Consider the following 22,230-nt stretch of genomic DNA (forward strand, 5'->3'; position numbering starts at 1 on the left):
GGGGGGGGGGGGGGGGGGGTCCTATGACCAGAAAGAGAGGCCCTGAGCTAGGGACAAAGCTACTTTTTACAGATGGAGCAAATATATATATTTTTTTAAGATTTATCTATTTATTTATTTGACAGAGAGAGACAGCCAGCGAGAGAGGGAACACAAGCAGGGGCAGTGGGAGAGGAAGAAGCAGGCCCATAGCGGAAGAGCCTGATGTGGGACTCGATCCCCCAACGCCAGGATCACGCCCCGAGCCGAAGGCAGACGCCCAACCGCTGTGCCACCCAGGCGCCCCCAAATATTTTTTGATAGGAGTCTTAACAATCCTAATAAAAGTCAGGGGTGGGGAGCAGAGGGTTATCCTAAATCTTAAGAGAAAAGGCAAAAATTCACAGGGAACAAGAGCAGCAAAACCTTGGGGGCTAAATGGGTGTTGAATGATGATGAATTCCCTAACATATGACTGGAGGTTTGATAATTATAGTACAGAAATTAGGACCATAAACTTTAAATTTAATCAGGATGTTGGACATGCCTTCCTGTGAATGGTCAAACCCAGGAGGCACATCAGGAGACAACAGTATAAGCCAATGAATATATTGAGGAAAGTGGAAAATAACAAGAGCAGTAGACTCTGAGAGCATTTGGGGAGTGGGAAAAGCATGAGATATGTACCTCAAATAGAGAGAATAATCCAATAAGGCCCATTAACTGGAAATCACATTAAAGAACAGAGAACAGATAATTCCTCCTACATAGGTCCACATTTGGACATCTATGGCCAGAAGCCAGGGAAGGAGCATCTCACATGTTCCATAAACAGTAGTGCAGTAAATTAACTCCCAGTGAGACAAGCAGAGATTGCAGCATGTGCAGGGCTATGAAAGTGAGCCTGGCGTTATCAGCAGGTGATGGAACATACACAAATATCAGGAGTCTGTGGCAGGAATCAAAAACAAGCTGATGAGCAGGAAGGGGGTGGAATGCTGGAAGGAGAATACTACAGTCAGAAGAGGCCAAGTGTTATGGGAACATCCCAAGTAAAATTAAGCGTCAGTGGACAAGGCATTTGAAAGTATTATGAGCACAGGGCAGGAATAGGGAGGCAAAAATCAGTATCCAAGAGACTGATTACCAGAATAATTTTCTACCCTTTTTTTTTTTTTTTTTTTGTAAGAAAAGGAGAGAGAGTCAGAAGGGGGCAAAGGAAGCGGGAGAGAATTCCAAGCAGGCTCTGCATCCAGCATGGAGCCTGTTGGGGGACTGTATCTCACAACCCAGAGATCATGACCTGAGCCAAAATCAGGAGTTGGACACATCCCACTGAGCCACCCAGGTTTTCTATTGTTCCCGTGCAACAGGCACTAATCCCAGAAAAGCAGTGGTTTCGAAATTTACAGATCAAAAATATAACCTAGTGGGTATGTGAAAATATAATCCCAGAATCCTACCACCTGTGATCTTAGGTTAAGCCCAGGAATCTGCATTCTAAAAGTAAGCACCACCGAAAATCCCGTTTCAGTTGGTTCACCAACCACTTTCTGAGAAATACAGGAGTATCATTCATCCAGGGTCCCTGATGGTGAGATGGTTCTGGAAATGTACTGTTAAATAGCCCAGAGTTTCCGCATTCCTACCTAGTGAGCAAATGCTAACTCCTGTGAGAGGCAAGTTCATGGCCCAGCTGTCACAACTTGTTGCAGTTGCTTGGAAACATTACTCCTTTTATTTGGTTTTGTATCTTCTTTGATTTTTAATGTTGCCATTTTACCTTGGGTTTACTATGATGCATCATTTCAAATCTTGTTTGGAAACAGGTAGGATATAAATCCTAATTAAATTTAAAAATTAATTGCTGATGGCCTCTCTTATGTAATCAGAAGTGGGGAAAGTAATGCTGTTTAGATATTAGTTGAATAATAAAATATTCTATACTGAATCTTTCATGATAATGTATGTGAGAGTACCTTGAAAACTGGAGTTTTGTACAACTAGGTGATTTTTAAAATATCAGTACTTTATATATACCAAATAAGTATGTGCATTTATTGTATTCCTAGAAAGTCTTTATATACTCACAGCTTCTGATACTTATGATGTTTTATTAATTGAAGGGGAAAAGTCCAAGTTTTCTATCAGATACACCTAAAGAGAAGAATACATCACTTTGTCAAAATATCATGGCTCTTTATTCTTTGTAGCTCTTCCAAATCCTACAAACACAGAGAGGATTATCAGTACTATCTGAGTGTGTGTGGGCTTGAAAGCTCTAAATGTTTCTAAAAGAGCAAGGCTTTTGATACTTTTTTTTTTTTTTTAAATACTGGGAGCTTTTGGTGCAAGTTAATCCTTAGGATGTCTCAGACTATTGCTCCACAAACTATACCTTCCTAAGGCTTCCACGTAGTGGACATAACTGATTTTATGTTGGACCAGGTTCAGATAGGGTCTTCCTGTGGTCTGTGTTTGGCATTTGGCCTATTTGCAGAAAGACTCATCTCCATCTGCAATTATGCCAAGGTCTACGTATAAATGTTTTTATGCATTCAAATGGAGCAGTCCAAGCAAGACATTTCTGCTTGGATTGAAGAATACATATAAGAGAAATGTTGGCTGTGCCTGGCTAAGGTGATAAAATTATTTTCAAAAGCAAGGATCCAGGCAGAAGATAGATTTATTGATGTGACAGTCTTCAGGGAAACCAGAAACATGATCTCAGAAAGATGTATATTCAAAAGGAGGCCTTAGGGAATATTCTTGTCCATTGAAATAATGGGGAATCCAGCAGGAGGAGTTGTGACATCTGGGAGAGGACAAAAAAGATTAAAATTTAGAGTTACTTGGGGAGAAAATGTGCGTTGCCTTTCATATATGTGACAAGGTTGGCTGTATCTCTAAGAAATTAGAACTATGTGTAAATGCAGAGAACAAACCAATGGTTGCCAGAGGGGAGGGGGGTGGGGGAATGGGCAAAATGGGTGAAGGGGCATGTGAGATACAGGCCTCCATTTATAGAATAAGCCACAGGAATAAAAGGTACAGCATAGGGAATATAGTCAGTGGTATGGTAATAGTATTGTGTGGTGACAGTTGGTAGCTACACTGGTTGTGAGCACAGCACAATACATGGACTTGTCAAATCACTATGTTGCACACCTGAAATGAATGTAACATTGCATGTCAACTATATTTCAATTCAAAAAAGTTAAGGATGAAGGATGTGTACATGTAGTGTTAATATTTGAAGAGAGAATTTAACTATTGCCCATTGTCTTAGTCATTTGGGGCAGCCATATTTAATTTTTGTTTAAAGAATATTTTTCTAGTTTTATCAATTTTATTACTTAATAACATAATTCCTTTTGTAAAAAAAAAAAAAAGAAATTAGAATTATGTGGACCTTCAGCTTATAGCTTTTAGAGAAAATAAAATCACTTTCTTTTGCCATTGGATCAGCCAGTAACTTGAGTTAGGGTAAATAATCTATCTACTCCTTTCATTAGTTTAACTTGGACTAAGTGGATTTTCCTGCAGGCTTACTGTTTGGGGGGGTCATGATTAGGCCCCTGGGAAAGCCAGGCCTGTTTCTTTTCTGAGGCTGATAACTAAGAAGGTCTTGTGACTGGAGAGAGGTCTTCTAAGGAACTTCGTGCCATTGCTTTACACACTGCGCAAAATGTGAACAGAGACAGCCCATCTCCTGGTGTCCGTTGTTAGCCATGTCTAGAGAGGCCAACACTTGGCCATTGTAACTTTTATTAAAGTAAAATTCCGTAAAAGTTAATTACCTATTTTGTTTACACCAGCAACTTGCTTAGGAAACTCTGCCCTACTTCTCTTCTAGCTGGTCCTCCCTTTCCCCAGCTGCTCCCCAAGCTTGGGATTTAACCATAATTCTGATATTCTAATAAATTGTACAAATTTTGTGTTTTTGTTCACCTACTTTACTGTACTTCTCTGATCCATGACTCTCCTCTAGGAATGTCTCCATTTCTCCATTCAAAGAGCGGTCCCAAGGAATATGGCTGTGGATATATCTAGCTTAATGTAGGAAAGGAAAATACAGGGTTTTTTGAGATTTCTGCCTGTACCTAAGTAGTGCTGCTGAGAAAAAATATATATCCTTTAAAAGGGGGGCTGAGAGTCAGTGGTGTAGGTATTATTATTTTTAAAGAGTTTATTTATTTATTTGAGAGAGAGAAAGAGTTCGAGTGGGGCAGGGGGAGCAGACTCCCACTGAGCAGGGAGCCCAACATGGGGCTCCATCCCAGGACCCCGGGGTCATGACCTGAGCCGAAGGCAGATGCTTAACCAACTGAGCCACCCAGGTATTATTTGTAAATTTATTTGGATCTCTGCCCAGTTTATTATTTTATCTTTTCCGGTAAAGTTGGTTCCCTATCACTTCGGTCTATAGTACTATTTACAGTTTTGTTTATCTGCTTGAGCTCTGGAGAAAACCACACGTCTCTCTCTTGGCTTCAAGTAATAGCCTTTCTAGAACATCGGCCTCAGCTCTCAGCTGGAGAAACTGCAGTACAAGCATCAGAGCTCATGGAGCCCGGCCTGTGGATGGGCCCTCTCCCCCAAGATCCAAACATCAGCGCTTACTTGGCCAGACTGTAGGGTGCACTGCTTTGTGGAAGTGTCTGCCTCTAAAGAAAAAAAAGTACTGTGATTTCGGAATTCAGTCCCTAAGGCTGAATTCTGAGACGGAAAGGAGACTGCTAAGAGAGGCGTGACTGGGCAGGAAGTCACTGGAGAGGCGAGTTCAAACTTGGATGCAGAAACTCCAGTGGCGACGAGAGACTACCAGCATTTATGGGAGCCAAGGAAAAAAGCACGAGGAAAGTCATGCCCGAAATGAAATATAGTTTACCTTTTGTTTTTTAGAAAGCATATTTAAAATGCCTAACCAAAAACTCATGGTAAAGAAAATATTCTATAATGTTTGCAGAGGGGGGATTAGCAGGGTTGCTTTAAAAAAAAGAGAGAAAAAAAAGCCCAAAGCCCCCAAAGGTGTTTATGAAAGTAACCATTCTTCTACACTGTTTTTTTTTTTTTTAAACTTCAAATGTTAAAGAGGCTGTTTGTGAAGCCTCCTCGCTGACCATTTCCTAGGCTGAAAGAAAATCAGGGTTTACTTCATTGCTGTGGGCGGCTGAATCGCTATAAAATTCTTTGGTCCTTTTGATGTTTGGTGTCTACAGAAGTTCTGAGAAACCTGGGAAGGAAGGAAGAGAATGTAAGGGGGATTTTCAAACAATATTAGAGAAGGTGAGTTTTATTAATCCTATTTACTTAAATCATTTGTTTGAGGGAGAGGACTGTGGTTTCTTTTGTTCTCAATGCCATCCCCTTGGGATTCCTGAAGAAGAGGATCCAGTTCCATCAAAATGACACAAGTGTCTGTCTCTGGAAATCTAGAACCAGTTAAAGTCAGAAGTTGAAAATAGATAACAACCAAACTGAAATATTATAATTTGATAACTAGTGGTATATGTTATTAGTATGGCTTTTTAAAATTTCCTTCTAACAATGCTTCTTTCTGCTGTGATCATTCTGAAAACACCCTTCCTGAAATTAGGTCCTCAGAAATTCCATGTACCTTATAAGAATTCTTCAGGAAAAAAATCCAATAAAACTAAACACCCACGTTTGTCACCTTCTTACCTTTAAATTATTTCTTTCTCTTTACAAATCGAAGTGGGAAAATAATTTAAAGAAAGCTAATATTGTGAGGTAAACCCTCAACATGAGTTCCCTTCTTCTATAACTGATAATGATTAGATAGATTCTTGAAGATTTTTTAAATGCAATACAGATTAGCTGTAACATTAAACTTTATCTACCACAAACCATTTGTGAGTTCAAGAGTCACTGCAAATCACCCAATTAGTATCAAATGATAGACGTCTCTTCTTAGTGAACTCCTATGATGGCAAGTGGCAAGCTTCTGAATGGATTAAAAAATATGTGTTTATTTACTTGATAGGTGTTTCTAAGTGCTCTGGGCTTTTCTTATGTGATTTGATAGGATTATGGTTTTTACATATTCATATATGTGGCACTTAAAAATACGTCGCATAAATGAATGTATGAAGGCAATTAGGTGAATAAATGCTGATGTGCTTGCATAGCCTGTTAAATTGCAGACCATCATAAATCATTCCTGAAAGCCAACAAGTCATTCCTGCCTCGGCCGCCCCTCCAGAATCACAGGACTAGCAAGTCTGCATCACGGATGTCATGGTTTTTAGCATCCATGCTTCCTGATTGTCCAAAGGAACTAAACTCCCAATTTGTTCTCCAGTGTTTCAACTTCTCTTACTTCTTGTCAACTCCTCAAATGATAACATACCTTACAAAGGAATACGCACTGATTAGACAGGCTTAACTAAGGGGTGTTATTCAACTTCCTCTTTATTTTGTCTTATGTTCTCTTATTTACCTACAATTTAGAAAATTTAATTGGATGTTTGCCATTACTTTTAAAATTTTATTCATCATTTATTCTGTCTTTCATTTTTTGGTGAATAGTGAATATTGCCTTCTGTTTTAGGCACTATGCTAGTTGTTAGGGATACAAAGGCAATTGAGACATAGCCAATGTATCGGGAAATGTAGTCTAACACAAACCACACATGGAAACAAATAACTGTAGTTCAAATGAAGAAGTGTGTATGGATTATGCCTATTCATTTGCTTACTTCAGTAGCTCTGCTTGTTCAATGGAAAGACAACTCATATTTCCCAAACTAGATTCTATTGGAAAAAGCTTCTATTATCAGATAATTTAGGGAAATTAGCACACTCCTCTTTTTTTGAAAATTCGTAATACATGCCACCATATTCTAATAAATATTCTGAGAGATCCTACTGTAAAGAAACCTATTTCACTTTGTTTATCTTTCTCAAGCTTACTTGAATACCCAACACATTATCCATGGCACACATTTTAACATCCTGTGGGATATCAACATTCCATGGGCCATCAATTTGGAAAATGAACTGAAAATCATTTGGAACAGTTTGGCACATGCCCTCCTGTTATAAGAGGATGAAAAGATAAATATTCCCTTATACATAGATGATATGTTTATTGGTCAGGACTCCTCAGAAGCAACTGAGAGAAACCTAACTCAAACTAGCTTAGGAAGACAGGAGCATGGATTGAGTCACACGGATGGGAATCCAGGAGTGGGTCTTGCCTCAGGGACTCAACTGGCATCTTTAGGTTCCTCTCACTCTCTTTTTACTTCTTTACTTTTACCTGTTTGTGCAGTGGTATGGACTTTCTCATATGTCTGGGCTGGGGAGAAAGGAGACTATTCTTGAACAGCTCCAGGCTTAATTACATCATTTTAGCTTAGTGACCTCAGAGAGAAAAGAAAGCTTTTCTTCTTCAAAAGCCATATAAATCTCCAGGAAAGATTCTGATTGGCTCAGCTGAAGCTCACTGAGGCCCAGTCACTGTGGTCATATTTGTAATGTACTATTATTAACCATATCTGGTCACCAGGAAAGGGGGGGGGTTCTCTGATTAAAGGTTTCGACAGACCTAGAGGGAACGAGGAAAGGCAGTTTGAAAGGGATTGATGTTACTCGGTTGATGTTAGAGGATAAAAAAAACCAGACAGATGTCTACCACAGTGTGGTCTAATTATTAAAATCTAGATTTGGCCATAATAGGCAGTTAGCCCTAGTATCCAATTACTGCCAAAAGTCAGGGATAAAATTAAAAAATCAACTCTTCTCATATTAAAGTCATTATTTTTGGAATACTTCTCCTAATTTATAAAATGGTTATAGCTAATAATCCCAAATGTTGTGACCTCAGACAGGTTTAATTGTATAAAAGATTTTCTTGGCTCCAAGAAGTTGTATTGTTCAAAGTTATACATTCTATGATTTTTAAGTAGTTGAAATGATTAACCCTGATATAAATATTTCAGGTTAAAATTGTTGCAGCCATATTATGAGGGATTAAGCAATGGGAACTCAATTCTCTGCCTTTGGGTTAGAGCAAATATAACTATAGAGCAAAAATAACTAAGTAGAGGGGCACCTGCATGGCTCAGTGGGTTGAGCATCTGCCTTTAGCTCGGGTCATGATCCCAGGGTCCTGGAATTGAGCCCTGCGTCAGGCTCCCTGCTCAGTGGAGAGCCTGCTTCTCCCTTTCCCCCTGCTTGTGCTCTCCCTCTGTCAAGCACATAAATAAAATCTTTTAAAACAAACAAACACAAAATAATAAAACCAGACTAGACTAGGTGGAATCTTGGCCCTCTCAACTCTAAGAGAATGTGGGGAGGCATTCCAGACTTCTCATAGGCATGTGCAATTCGGTTTGTTCCTAAGATTTTTTGTGAAAAAACCATGCCAAGCTCAGATGCCCATTAAAGCAGGTGCTCCGTATTTAACTATCAATATGATGTAGTTACACTTGAGAGATTAGTCTGAAACCAATTTTGATATTACATAAAGAAAAAATAAAAGATCAGAGTATTTGGGAGTTTGAAGGAGGTGGAGGCTACAGATACCGATGCCTGGATTGTAGGAGTCAGATTTCCCAGAAGATGTTTTTAAATTAAGAAGAGGATTCATGTTGGAACCTTGGGTGGACAGATGAAGAGGAGCCAGTCAAAGGAGTAAAAGCAGAGGGGTGGGTAGGAGGTCCATTTCAAGGAGGGGGTCATTAGTAGCAGGCTTTGTGGACAGGTTGTTGGAGGAACTCTAAAAAAATCTAGGTTTATGTTTTGGAGTCCCTGGTGATATTGGGGAGAATGGTTTCCAGAGAGTGGAGGAGGCAGACTGCATGGGTTTTGGATTAAATGAGAAGTGAAGAACTGGTGACAGAAAGTATAGCTTTTTCATTTAAAAAATTTTGCAGTGAAGGGAAAATGAAAAAGAGGATGGCAGTTGAAAAGAGATTCAGAGTTGGGAGACATATTTTTCCCCATTTGAAGAAGTTTGCTTACGGCCTTTCCAGTAAAGTAGAAGGGGAGGTTCTTTGCTAAGAGGGAGAATGTTAAGCAGCTGGTGTAAATACAATTAATCTGGAGGAGAGTGGAATGTCCAGGTAAAGTTTGACCTTATAAATACATAATAAATTCAGCAAAGACTTGGAGCTGGGAATCGGCAGGGCATATGTGAAAAGAAAAGAAGATACTAGTGATAATACCCTTACAAACATAGACCCAGGGATCCACAGCTGGAAAGAGAATGAAGTAAATAAAGCCTGTGTTTCATAACCTAGGGAGTGGGGGGAAGGGAAGAAGTAGGAGAGTAAATTTCATGAGGGAAGATCCAGCTTCCTGTCTGGCACATAGAACACAGTTTAAATAGATCATTGGAAAAATGGAAAGCCTGGTGGGCTAAAGTAGCAGAATGAGTAAGGGTGAATGACGAGAATATAAGAAACACAGGCAGTTAGCAGGAAGTCCACCCCTAGAGTTGTGCGGTCTTATCAATATCGGAGTCAGAACTGAATTCCTCAGTCTAAGATTTTGGTAGGGAACAGTTCTAGGTGACGCCAAGCTCCAAGTTGGGTCAAAAGAATGAGTTGTTGGAGCAGCGGAGAAGTGAACGCTGTTGAGGCTAAAGGGACTGGAAGGGTGGAGTTTTGAGTAACCCTCAGTAAATGTTGGCAGTGACGTGGGCAGTTAGTAGTTGATTCCAAGAATCCTGTCAGAAAGAGGATGGTATAACTCCAAGGTCAATGGATAAAGCTTTTCTAGAATTGATACTAGAGAGCCAGGAAAATGCCAGCCTTCTCCTTCCACGATTTTAAAGGGGAGCAATAGGAGTACTGTCACCTGGGAAGCACTGGTTTTCAGTTAAGAAAAACTATTACAGGGAGCAACCAAGAGTGAAGTGGGATGGGGTTCTATGCTCCAATGAAGGGAATATTTCATCACTAACTTTGTTTAGACTTGCTAGTGCGTGATCATAGAAAAGACAGACTTTTATTCTTGTTTTTAATTCTTTATAGAAGGTGCACCTTCTTGAAATGCTATTAGAAAGGAGTGTTCTAGGCAAATTTTAAGGGTATAAAAGGATTACTGAAATCTAGAAGGTAAGGGTTAGGAAAGGGTCAACAAGAGGAGGGTAAATACATTGTGGTAGAAATGTCTTTCTACACTACTATGGGGAAAGAGCTGATATGATATTTGCAACATCCTTTCAGTAACCCTCTCCCCACATCTTATCCTGTATTCAACTCTGGATTCCCAGGCTTCGGTCCTTGTTTCACAGCTGTTTATATGTCCATACTTCTAACTCAAGTGAAGTCAGACAGCTCGGTTGAAATTGATCACAACAAACTGGAAAATGCACTTCACTCTCTTTCGTGGGTTTTCACTTCCAGTGTGAAATACATCCACCCCCTCGGAACTACATGAGTTATTCCCAAAGGAAGTGGCTCATACATCCTTTTTAAGGCTCAAATACTTTCAAGTTATTTCTTCCCTCTTTGATTTTACTGAGTATCTTTAAATATCTCCGGTAGCCTATCTCCCAGCTTCGTCCATTGGAGAGAAAGGAATCGGTTCAGCAGCGGCCATTCGTGCAACTACTCATCACTGACACTGACCCAAGACCGAGAGGGCCACTGTGATTGGAGGAACCTGTCATTTGTGTGTGTAGCGTTATGGAGGGGGAGGTGAGGCGGAAGGGTTCTGCTCTTGAAGTCAGTAGCACCAAAGCAGGAATTTCTAGTTGGGATCAGTCCTGAGGCATATACCTGTGCTGTTTGGCACAGGCAAACAGAAAGCAGCCCTGTCTGGGTAGTAATTTATACCCGGTTTTGTCTTGATAACCATAGGCAGCATCCCTCTAATCTGAATATTTATACCCCAATTCTCAAACTGTAGTTCTCAGTCCTCCAGAATCAGCGTTACCTGGAAACGTCTTATAAATGAAGTGACCCCACTTCATTACTACTGAATCAGAAACTCTGGAGGTGGTCGAGTGGTCTGAGCTTTCACAAGCCCTCCAAGTGATTCTGATGTTAGCTCAAGTTAGGGAACCAATGGGCTAGGTGGTGTTGGCTCTTAGGCCTGGCTGCACATTAGAATCATCTGGGGGGACTTTTTACAAAATACCAACGCTTGAGCCCCACCAGCACACCACCAGAATCTGATGTGATTAGTTTGTCGTGGGACTTGGCATCAAAACTTCTTATAAGTTTCAGTGATTCTAATGATTGTCATAGTTGAAAACCATCATTCTATAGCAATATAAGAAGAGGCTAATTTAAGTCTTTGTGATAAATTTAAAAATTTATTAAGAACAATCTTATGTATTTTATTAGAATGTTACTTTAGGCATGCTTATAAAAAACCACAAATACTGTAAGATTTAGGAGGGCAGGGATCTTTTTTGTTGAGTTTTAATTCTTCCCTATTGTATGCTAAGCTCTGGGGACAGTGCTTGGCGCATAACAGGTACTCAGATAGCTATATGTTGACTAACTGAATCAATCAATCAAAGAATAGAGGTCCCATAAGAACTTGTCTTTACACCTCACGAAGGAGTCAGTAAGCGTTCTGAGCTGGAAGAATAGGCTCTGTTTGGGGCTGGCATGGGTTCATCTCTTGGGTCTGTGGATACTCTGTGAATCCTCTTTGTTCTTGCCCCACGCCTCTCTGTACCAGGATGTCATTGCCTTGTATCAGGATTCACATTCTATTTGCAGAAATTGGTCTCTGCTTATGCCCTTAACCAGAATCCCCACTGAGTCGAGTCTCGTTGCCCGTATCGTTTGAAACATCCAGTGAGCATCCAATGACATCCAGTTATGTTATTTTCCTTCTTTTCCCTGAGCTGGCTTCGCCTCCTTCCCCTCCCATCCCCCCCCCATCCACCTTTTGCCAGGTGCTGCTACCTGGGCTGTCTGTGTTTCGATCCGTGGATTCTTCCCTGTTGGGCTACCCTATGGCTAATAGAGGGGTTTCTCTCCACTTGGTGTGCAGAACGACTTTCTGAGTGGGTTTGAGCCACAAATGGATTTCCCAGCAGGCAGGAACAGGCTCGGCATGCTGCTGCTCCAATGCCTCTGGCAGCAACACCTCTGGCAGGTGCCTGTTTAGAGTTCCCATTCAATAGTGAGTGAGCCACGTGACCTCAACACTAAGTAACAAGTTTGCGTATAAACTGCCTTTAATTCAGTACAGCAGATGACTTCCCTGAAACATTTCAGGGGGAGTTCAAGACTGGTTACAGTACCCTAATTAAGACATGTCTTTATGTTGTTTTATTTACTACCTAAGCTTTTTTCTTGTTTTAATTGTAGATCCTGCCACTGTCAGCTACCAACCCTCTTGGTTGCTGTGGTTTGTTTGTAGTGAAATTACCTGCGGCTCCAGACAGGAGGGAGGTCGAGGTTTAGTACTTGGTATTTTGCCCAGTTTTCACTGAAGGGAAAGGATGGGGCTACTAAAGTTCAAGGTGTTTCCAAGCCATCTGCATTTGTCCATTCATCTCTTAGAGTGCAGTACACACAAAACAGTCTGCTGAACCTACCTCCACTCTGCGTTTCTACATGAAAGCTTCCTGTCCCTTCAACTACTCAGGCCTGGAGGCTTAACCAAAATCCTTTCCGGATTATTGTTAATGCCGGGCCTGATTTTGCAGCAGCTGTTGCTTTTGAACAATATGATGCCTCTCCTGCCCCCACGAGAAGTTGAAAATGCCCATTTTGCAACACTTCCAACCTCTGTAGACTCAGAGAGCATAAAACGGACTGAGAGATGGACCTAGGACTCCTGTTTGGGAATTCCATGCACAACTGAAAGACTATTGAGTTTAGCCACTTCCTGACATTGACTTTCATAGCAACAGTTTAATTTGGAGAAAATCTGCTACCTCAAATAGCTAAAGGTATTTATGTGGAAAATTTTCCAAATGATTGACTTTACTGTGTTGCTCTTTTCTTTCCCCATGAATATGTGAGTATTTGGCTTTCTCCCAGGAGTTTTTCTGCATCACTTCTCTTTAGGCAAAGAAAAGTTTCTATCCAGCCTGGGAGAAGAAAGAGGCACCAAGAGTTTCCCCTTTTAAAGGGAATTATTTGAGTTTAAACCATAGCATCTGTATAAATGAAGAATTTGAGCGTGTTGCCTGTTTACTTAAATTTTCCGTGGCAAATCCTCAAGGTGGCCAGAGTAATCCTGTTCATCACTTTGGAGTCAACACAAGTGTGGTGGGCTGCTCGGTCACTGCAGCGCCCCCTATCTCTCTCCTCCCCATAGCGGCGCCAGTCTTGCTGAAGGGGTTGTCTTCACTCCCTCGCCCACCTCCACCTCGTGGGCTCCACGAATTCTTCAGCCACCTCTCTTCTGACTGCTCTTGCCAAGATCACCAATGACTCCCTCCTATTTAGACCAATGACCATTTGATGTTATATCAGATCTTGCTGTAGCATTTGACATTGTTAATGCCATTTTCCTTCCATGCTTTGGCACAATTTCTCCTCCATCTCCTAGACAGTTTCCTCTTCTGTCCCTTTCCTAAATGTTTCCTAGGCAATCACTCCTAGACCTACTTTTCTTACTGCTCCATACTCTCTTCCTGATTGATTCCATCTGCTCCATGGCTTTGATTCCATGCTGTTGATAACAGTCCCTCATCTATGTCTTCAGCCCAGATCTGTGAAGGCTAGTCTGTGTTCAAACTGAACCGAATTTCCTTCTTTCCCCTGTTTATCTAAGTTCCCAGTTGCAGTGAGGGACACTGTCGCTCATTGTGCAAGAAACAAAACTTAACTCCTTTCTCTATCTCTTCTGCTCCCCCATAAAATAAACTAACAATTCCAATTTATTCTATTTCCTACATAAATTTTATTTTATTTTTTTTTAGAGATTTTATTTATTTATTTGACAGAGATAGAGACAGCCAGTGAGAGAGGGAACACAAGCAGGGGGAGTGGGAGAGGAAGAAGCAGGCTCCTAGCGGAGGAGCCTGATGTGGGGCTCGATCCCATAACGCCGGGATCACGCCCTACATAAATTTTAAATCCATGTCTTCTCCTTCAGTATCTCCTCGATATCTACCGCCTACCAGTGCCCTCGGTTAGGAAACCATCAACTTGCCTGTGGATACCCCTCCCTGCTCTTGACTCTTTACAATCCCTGTCCATGTTATTACAGGAGAGGTTTTTCTGATCCCCACATTTCCCTGATCAAAGCCCTCATGCTTGCAAAGCCCCATTCTGGCCTCTCATGCCTCTCTAGCCTCGGCTCTCGGCACTCCTCACTTTGCATTTTTCACTTTTGGCCATCCCAAATATTTTTCAGCTCTTCAAAAATATTGTGCTCTCTCACCTCTGGGTCTTCATATGTTATTGTTCTCTGCCTGGAGCATTCTTTTCTCTCCCCCTCTGCTCCTTTTTCAGGTTTGAAATTCAGAGCACTTCCTCTTGGATGCTGCCTTGAATGTCCCAAGTCTGCAAAGGTGCCTCTCCCAAGGCCTATGTCCCACAGCCTCTTCAGAGCAAGGGCCCCGCTTTATCAAAACTGTCTGGGTCTTTGTACCCCCGCTAGATTGTCAGTTCTGTGAGGACAGAAGCGTGGATCCCGTGTTGAAATTGCATCTCCAGTACCTGGCACAGTGGTTGATGCAGAACAGGTGCTCAGTAAACATTTGTTGAATGAATGAGTGAGCCTCAGAGTAAACCATGAGCCAGGCTGCTTCAGACACCGGTTCAAATGCCTGGCTCTCGCTTGCAACTTCGTCCTCACTAGCCCAGCTCCCCTAACTGGAACAACTATTACTTTTCCACAGCAGGCAAAACTTTGTTGCAGACAAAGCAACCTATATATCCCAAAGGAAGAGAAACTTTTCAAAGGTTCTGAGAATTAGCATACGGTAATTATCAAATCCCAGGATATCTTTTAATTGAACCTTCACAGTAGTTCACTTAGCTTGTACTCAGTACATAAATTGAGTAGAACCTCATTAGGGAGGTTGTGCCATGCCTTAGTGAAAATGGAGAGAATGAGCAATAGCTTCCCGTGACATGGAGGCCTTGGAGAAAGGGAGCAATCTGGTTCGTGGCTTCTTTTATCTGTGTATCTGATCACCGACTCCTGATATGGGAGATGAGGAGGAGGACAGCCACGGCCATCAGAGGAGTTTAGGATTTGCCTTCTAAATCCCACGGTGGGTTTTGTACTCGGCAAGGGTCTACTGCATGCTTCCCTCCTTTGCTCTCCTGTGCTGCTGCTGCTGCCGTGTCAGCCTCGGGAGCAGCCTGGTTTTAAAGAATTCTTCCTCCCCAGGAGCAAGTCTTCCCGAAGGAACCAGATGACTGCCAGGCTCAGCCTGCCGGTACTTCCCTGGGCTTCTTTCATTCACTCATTCTGGTCATGACACAGCTTCAAGTGCCTTACTCTGTTCCAGCCACCTTGGACTCTTCCTTTCTCAGGACTGTGACCAGTAAGGCAAGCAAGGTGTCTAGGGGGCAAAACTTAAAAGTTGCCCACTCTTAGCTGCCAACCCTACATTTGCACGGGCCTGAGTGTGAGTGCCTTTCTTGACTCACCCTTGGCCTGCCTCTGTCTGCCAGGAAGGCCAGCCTCCCCTCCACCATCATGTCTCTCTGAAAGCTAATCCTTGAGACCCAGCTCAGATGCTGCCTCCTCCCTAAAGCTCTTGCTGAAGCCTCCCAGACTTTCCCACAATCCAGCAAATCCCAGTGGACCTTGTTTATACCTCTCTGAAGGCAGTGCATACCTTGACTAGTTCTTAGGCCTGTCTTTTTTGTCTCTATATTAAACTACAAACTTCTAAGGTCTATCTTTTTCTCAATGTGCTTGGAATATTTAGCACAGGGAAGCATACAGCAGGTACTCATGTCAGTGAGATGAGTGGCGCAATCAAGGGGAGAAGTGCAAGAGAATTGTGGCTAATAGCAGGGGGTTGGGAGGGTCAAGGTCAGCGTGAGATCTGGGGTCAGTCTGCCTGGGTTTGATCTCTGGCTCTGCTACATGCTGCGTGTGAGAACATGGACAAGTTACATCACCAGTCTATACCTCCATTTCTTTGTCTTTAAAATGGGATCAACACTGGTACCCCAACATCAGGTTGTGGTGACGTCTAAATGAGCTAAAACACATAAAGCACATAGCAACAGACTTGATGCATAGTGAACTGCTACCTCAGTAAACCTCAAGATCCAGAATTCAACGGGTCTAGTCAGGGTACATCTATGGAAAATGCAGGAATACACGCTTACGGCAAAGCACATTTGTGACTGATGTCTTAAAGAAAGTTAAATCTAAACCATCAATAATGGAAGACAGAGGCAATGGCCTTACACTCCCTTGAGGACCCAAGTGCTTACTTTTTTTAGAAAAGACAAATCTCATCCCTATAATTCAATAGAAGAGTGGCTTGGGCAAGAAGATGGGAAGGGAGGTTCTCTAAAAAGAGGCAGCGAAGAAGGGCCGAGTGAACTTGGACATCTTGAAATGTGCTCTGGCTTAGTATCTGCTGATTTTAAGAATGGAAACATAATGCTAAGGGAAAATCGTGTTTTTGCTGCCATCTACAGTCAAAGTGCAAATTTTAAACTTACACACACACACACACACACACACACACACACACACATCCAAAAAGGGCTTTCTTGAAAAAATGAGTGATAGTATAGATAAAGTTTGGTTTAAGTTCTGGTAATTGGGCATATTATTATAGCATTTTATTTACTACTCTTTCTAAAAGTATGTGTGTTTAACTAGTAACATAGCCTTTTTAACATCTCAAATTGTGTTAAAACTCCTCTTAAGAAAACTGCTGGAATAATCACTCAGAAGTGAGACTGTCATCTGTTGGGTCACATTAGGTGCAGCTGCGGCAGGCGACAGACAGTTTGAGAGTCAATACAATGATTTCAGTGAAGAAAGAGATGGATTGGATTTTCCCTACGTTTTCCTGCCCCCGATCTGCAGTTCTCTGGTCCTTAGAATTATTGTAGATTGCATTTTATACCGGTGTGTTTCATTGTGTGGCTGTGAGAAATCAACCAAAAGCAAGGAAAAACAAATTATGACCGTAATGTCACCTCTGACATGCCTCCTGTCGCTATGCTCCCATCCCTACAATTTCCATAATTATGATGATATTTTCCCAACGTCCTTGTGCATTATTTTTAAAGGGTTAAATATAGACAAGAATTACTGGAAAAGCGTTTGATGGAGAAAAAAGAAGTGGCCCTTCAAGAAGCTCATGAAGAAGAAGAAAGAGAGAGACGGCTGGAAGCCCTTAGGAAACAGGTGTTTTTAATTTGGAAACTTTCCTGGGGGGTTTCTAAGTGTCCTTCATAACATTATTAGTAGGCTTAGTTCACACCCTCTGTGATATAAAGTGTGACATTTCCAAATTGGGACACTGGTCTTCATTCCTGGGAGCAATTAGATTTATGTTGAACAATTTCCAGTTTCTTAGTATATTAAAATAACTTCATCAGCACCTTTCAAACAGCTCTCCCAAGATTTAAAGGCGTCCATATCCAGTTTCTTAGCTGAAGAGTATCCATTTATAGGAGTGACACTCTGCATCTACCAGAAGGATTTTATGCTCCCAAAAAACCTGGTGCAGCTAGAGCCGGGTAATCTTCTTTGGGGTAGAAACCTCTGTTTGGAAATACCCTATAGTCAGCAAACATGTGAAAAAGCACTTTTCAAAACTATATTTTTTTTTTTTTGTGAGAGAATTAAAGCCTCCCATTGCTTTGCCTAGTAAAAGTAGGCAAACGTGTTTGAAGCAGACAGTAGATGGCAAAAGCAGGAATTCAAGAATTTGAGAAATGTGATAAAATAGTTTTACTTGGTAATTTTTCAGAGGTTTTGATCTGGAAGTAATTAGTGCAACTCATAGGGCTCCAAAGTCCGTTGACACCATTTCCCGGCTGATAGGAAATGACTATCTGATTTCCCTTCCCTGTCGGTGGAGGCAACAGGGAATCTTGGATAAGCACTTGGCCTCTGGTGTCCTTCAAACCTGTACAACCTGGTTCGCTCCTTATTGGCAGAGGGAACTTAGATCTTTTACTTAACTTCCCTAAGCTTCGTTTCCTCCTCTGAAAGATGGGACTAATCATAGTACCTGCCTCATAGGTTTACAGTAATGTATGTTCACATTTTAAAAACAATACTAGGTATAAAGCCATCTTCTAAATGTTCTTAGGTTTTGTCCCATTTAGTCTCTACAACAACCCCATGATGTCTGCATTATTCCTATTTTATAGAAGAGGAAGCTGAGGAGGCACGGGGGTTCCCCAACGTCACACAGCTAGTAACTGTCAAGACTGGATTCAAACCGAGGTCTAGTTAAATGGCATAGTTTCGAGGAAGTGTAGATGCACACAACTATTATATCATCTTTTTTGATAAAATAGATGATGGAAGTAAATTCAAAGCATGGGAATGTAAGTCCTGGTCATCCTAGATTCAACAAAAATTAAATTATTCAATCATTAGCAAATAATTACATACCATGGCCTTCTGGAGACAAAACTTTAATGTCACTGTTACTAAACACATTCTTGTTCACAATATAACTTTGATAACTACAGTCCATATGAGTAGAATTCTTTCCATCTGTGAACTCTTTGAAAGAGGAAATACCTATGCCCATTACCTATAATCAGTGTTTAGAACTATAGTATAAGACATTTTGGCTAGGAAACCTATAATAATTAAAGTACGTTCAACCCCCAGTTATGTCATTACAGTTTCTAAATGGCATTAAAAATGCCATTTTCTTAATGCTAATTCTTGACTTTAGGAATTAACAGGCAGGTGTTACTAATGGTGCATATAATTTACAAAATTAGTGGCTTCTTTTCATTAGGATACAGGTTTGAATGATTTCAATTATCATAAAGGACAAGGGCATTTAGGTTAAAATGACTCTGCAGTTTTTCAGTAGAAGGGGAATAATGGTTTACAACAATCCCTGGAAATCTAGTTGCTTGGTGGTTGGTTTTTTTTTATTATTATTATGTTACGTTAGTCACCATACAGTACATCATTAGTTTTTGATGTAGTGTTCCATGATTCATTGTTTGCTTATAACACCCAGTGCTCCATGTAATACATGCCCTCCTTAATACCCATCACCAGGCTAACCTTTCCCCCCACCTGAAAATCTAGTTGCTTAACACAATTGGATTCACCCATCTTGCCCAATAATGCCAACACAACTCAACTTTACCCATGAATAATATATGCTAGATTGAGCTTGATCAGATTAAACTTTCTAGAAAGCTTCATGGGGTTGTTACCATGGCCATATATTGCTAGTGGTTAAAAGCTGATGTTTTTTACTTTTGGTTACTTTTAAGGTAGTTCAATATGTTGGTTTTCTAGATCAGATTTCCTGTGACTTGGTACCAGAAAGATAAATTTTTATCTAAATTTAATCATAACTGTAATTATTCAATCAGTAGCAAACAATATATATCATGGCCTTTTAACATGTTTTGTTTTTAAACCATTAACTCCTTTGTGGATCTCTAGGACTGGCTTGGTTTAATATTCTATCTGCCCTTCCTTCTTAGGTTTTATCTTCATTAAAGTTAGGAAATTTTATTAGACATTAAACATTAATAGTGTTCCCCAGAAGTAGTTAGCTTGTATCTTAATCCAAGTAGCAGTGTTTTTCTTCTTCCAGGTTGCTATTGTCGCTCACTTTGACCCTGTTAGGATGATGTCAGATACAACAGCATCAAAAGCAAGGATGGGTATTGGAATTGAAGAAGAATTTATTCTTCAAAAGCCACTATTTACATTGAATACATACAATGAATACCAGGTAATTATGGAAATTAGCATAATTGATGCAAAGCCATGATGATAAGATTTATGGAAGTGTGTATTTAGGGTTTCAGATTATTTTCAATATTTACATTTGAATGCCACATGGATTAGCATAATTTTTACTGCTAAATGATACACAATTACTGTCCGATTCTTAAGATTATAAAATAGTTGATAGATGACCATGCAACAGTTTATCTGAACATATTAAGAATCTATCACTGAAAATTATTTTTTTATTTACATTTTTACATTAAAAATTTTTTAAAACTTATAAATTTTACTTTAAAGCTGTGTTAATACTGTATTTTGTTTAAATGTTTCTCTATCATTTGGAAATTGTTTAAATTCATAATGTAAGTCTTATTAAAGCAGCAACTGATGATACTGATAAGACAAAGCAGAGGGAAACTTTCAGAAATTAAAATGAATTGAAGATAATACATCAGAGCTAATGATAAAAGAAAACATTTTCTGTGGAAAACTGTTAAGGTGTTATTTAACCATTTCTGGGAACTTCTGACTCCTTTTAGTCTGTTACTGAGAAGGGATTTTTAAAAGTCTTTTTGGATGGATGGATGGAAGGCAGGGAGGGAGGACAGGTGAATGAATGGATATCACTGAAATTAAGGGAGAAAGTTTTCCCTAGCTTGTTAATTTTACAAATCTAAGAGAAACTAAATATTTAATTATTTAAAAAATAAGAGACTTCATCCATTCACCCACTGACAATAAATCGAGTGTGCCTCTTTGTGAACAACTCACTTATTATTGGACACATATTTATGGAATATACTCTGTATCTGGCACTGTGGAGTTGCCAGGGCTACATCCTAAACAAGACGGACTTGCTCTCTTGGAGGAAGTGAACAGGGAGCTGGGTTGGGAGGGAAAGTAGCCTGTATGGGAATAATGCTCCCGGGGTGAGACTGCCTCCGTAGTGGAGGCCTAAGGGCTGCGGTGGTAAGGAGAAGGCAACCAATGGAAATGCTGGGTAGGGAAGTCAGACAAAGTGTCCAAGAGGAAACCAAGCTACGTATTAGTCGAGGATTCTTCGCAGCAGTAACAAAATTTATTCCAAGTGATTTAAACTAAAAACAAAAAAATAGGGGAGGAGGGGTGGGATGAAAGGAGAGAGATTCCTTATAAGGATGTAAGTGTATCTCCAGAAGCCAAAGCAGGGAGGGCAGCTGGGGTTGGCAAGGAATTGGTCAGAAACTGGAAAACTCTCGGGTACCTGGGCTGAGGCAATAAAGGGTTCACCAAGCAGAAGAGGGTGGAAAGGAGCCCTTACTGGCATGTCTTCAGTGTAAAGTACGTGGCAAGGGTGGGTGCTGGGAGATGAGATTGGAAACATAGGTTAGGGTCAGACTGAAAAGTATAGTAGCTCTTGCTTGCTAAGACATTATCCTGTGAGCACAGGCAAGACTCAGAACCAGGTGAATTATATAATCATATAAGTTTTAGCAACATGTCCTGGATGGAAAATGGGTGGGTTTGGGGGTCAGATCCTTTTCAGATGGCAGAGCCCTCAAAAACATGGGAGGGAGGGGCATGAATGGCTCTGTCTGAGATGAGGGAGTAATGATTCTAAGCTAAGCAGCAAGTGATACTGAGTAGAGCCTGCATTTTGGGTTCAAATCCACATCCGCTATTTACTGGCTATGGGAGCTTGTGTAAGCTATTAACATCTTTATGTCTTGTTTACTTCATCTGTAAAATAATAATTTGTAAGGTTCTTATGAGGATTAGGATAATAAATGTCTATTGCCTAAGATATTGCCTGGCACCTAGAAGTAACTCAGTAAATTATAATCATTAGCTGTGGCTGCCATTAACCATATACGAATACAGAAGTAAAAACAGACTTAGGGGGAGAGAGAATTTGTTTTGTTCCCATCATGTTTAGGGTGAAGATGTCTAGAACACATTTACAAGAAACTGATTGGCTGCTTCTGGGGAGGTGAGTTGGGGAAATGGAGGTCAGCTTTCGAGGGCGATCTCCATTTCACTTGATATCTATTTTAAAAATAGGATAATGAGACATTTTAAACCTCACAAACCAGAAGCTGAGAAGACAGGTGAATCCAGGAGATAATTAGGGAGCACACAGGTGAAGCATGAATCCTTGGAAGTGGATGAGGGGGACCACGGAGACTATATCTGGAAGAGGAGAAACTAGGTATAAGGCTCAACTACGTTGCTTCTCAGACACAAATCTCTGTATTTTCAACTTGTATGCATCATTGCCTCTCGTTTCTGTACCTCATCAGTTGCCAGATTCTCTTGATTCTTCCCTTCATGGTGTTTCTGACAGTTCTTTCTTCCCTGCTACCAGCCAAGTTTAGGCATTTATTACTTCATGCGTAGACCATTGTAGTTGACTGCTACTCCAGTGTTCTACCCAAACTGCTCTGG

General features: G+C 40.7%; 1 protein-coding gene across 1 annotated transcript in view; it reads left to right on the plus strand.

The window, feature by feature from the left end:
* Positions 1-22,230, plus strand: part of CCDC148 (coiled-coil domain containing 148) — a 145,645-nt gene that overhangs the window by 121,857 nt on the left and 1,558 nt on the right. The window contains exons 11-12 of the mRNA XM_040636719.1: positions 17,148-17,265; positions 19,667-19,807. Coding sequence (XP_040492653.1) covers positions 17,148-17,265; positions 19,667-19,807 — 259 coding nt within the window. The remainder of the gene's footprint in view (positions 1-17,147; positions 17,266-19,666; positions 19,808-22,230) is intronic.

This window comes from Ursus maritimus, unplaced genomic scaffold (assembly GCF_017311325.1).
Source record: "Ursus maritimus isolate PB19 unplaced genomic scaffold, ASM1731132v1 scaffold_1, whole genome shotgun sequence".
Classification (NCBI taxonomy): domain Eukaryota; kingdom Metazoa; phylum Chordata; class Mammalia; order Carnivora; family Ursidae; genus Ursus; species Ursus maritimus.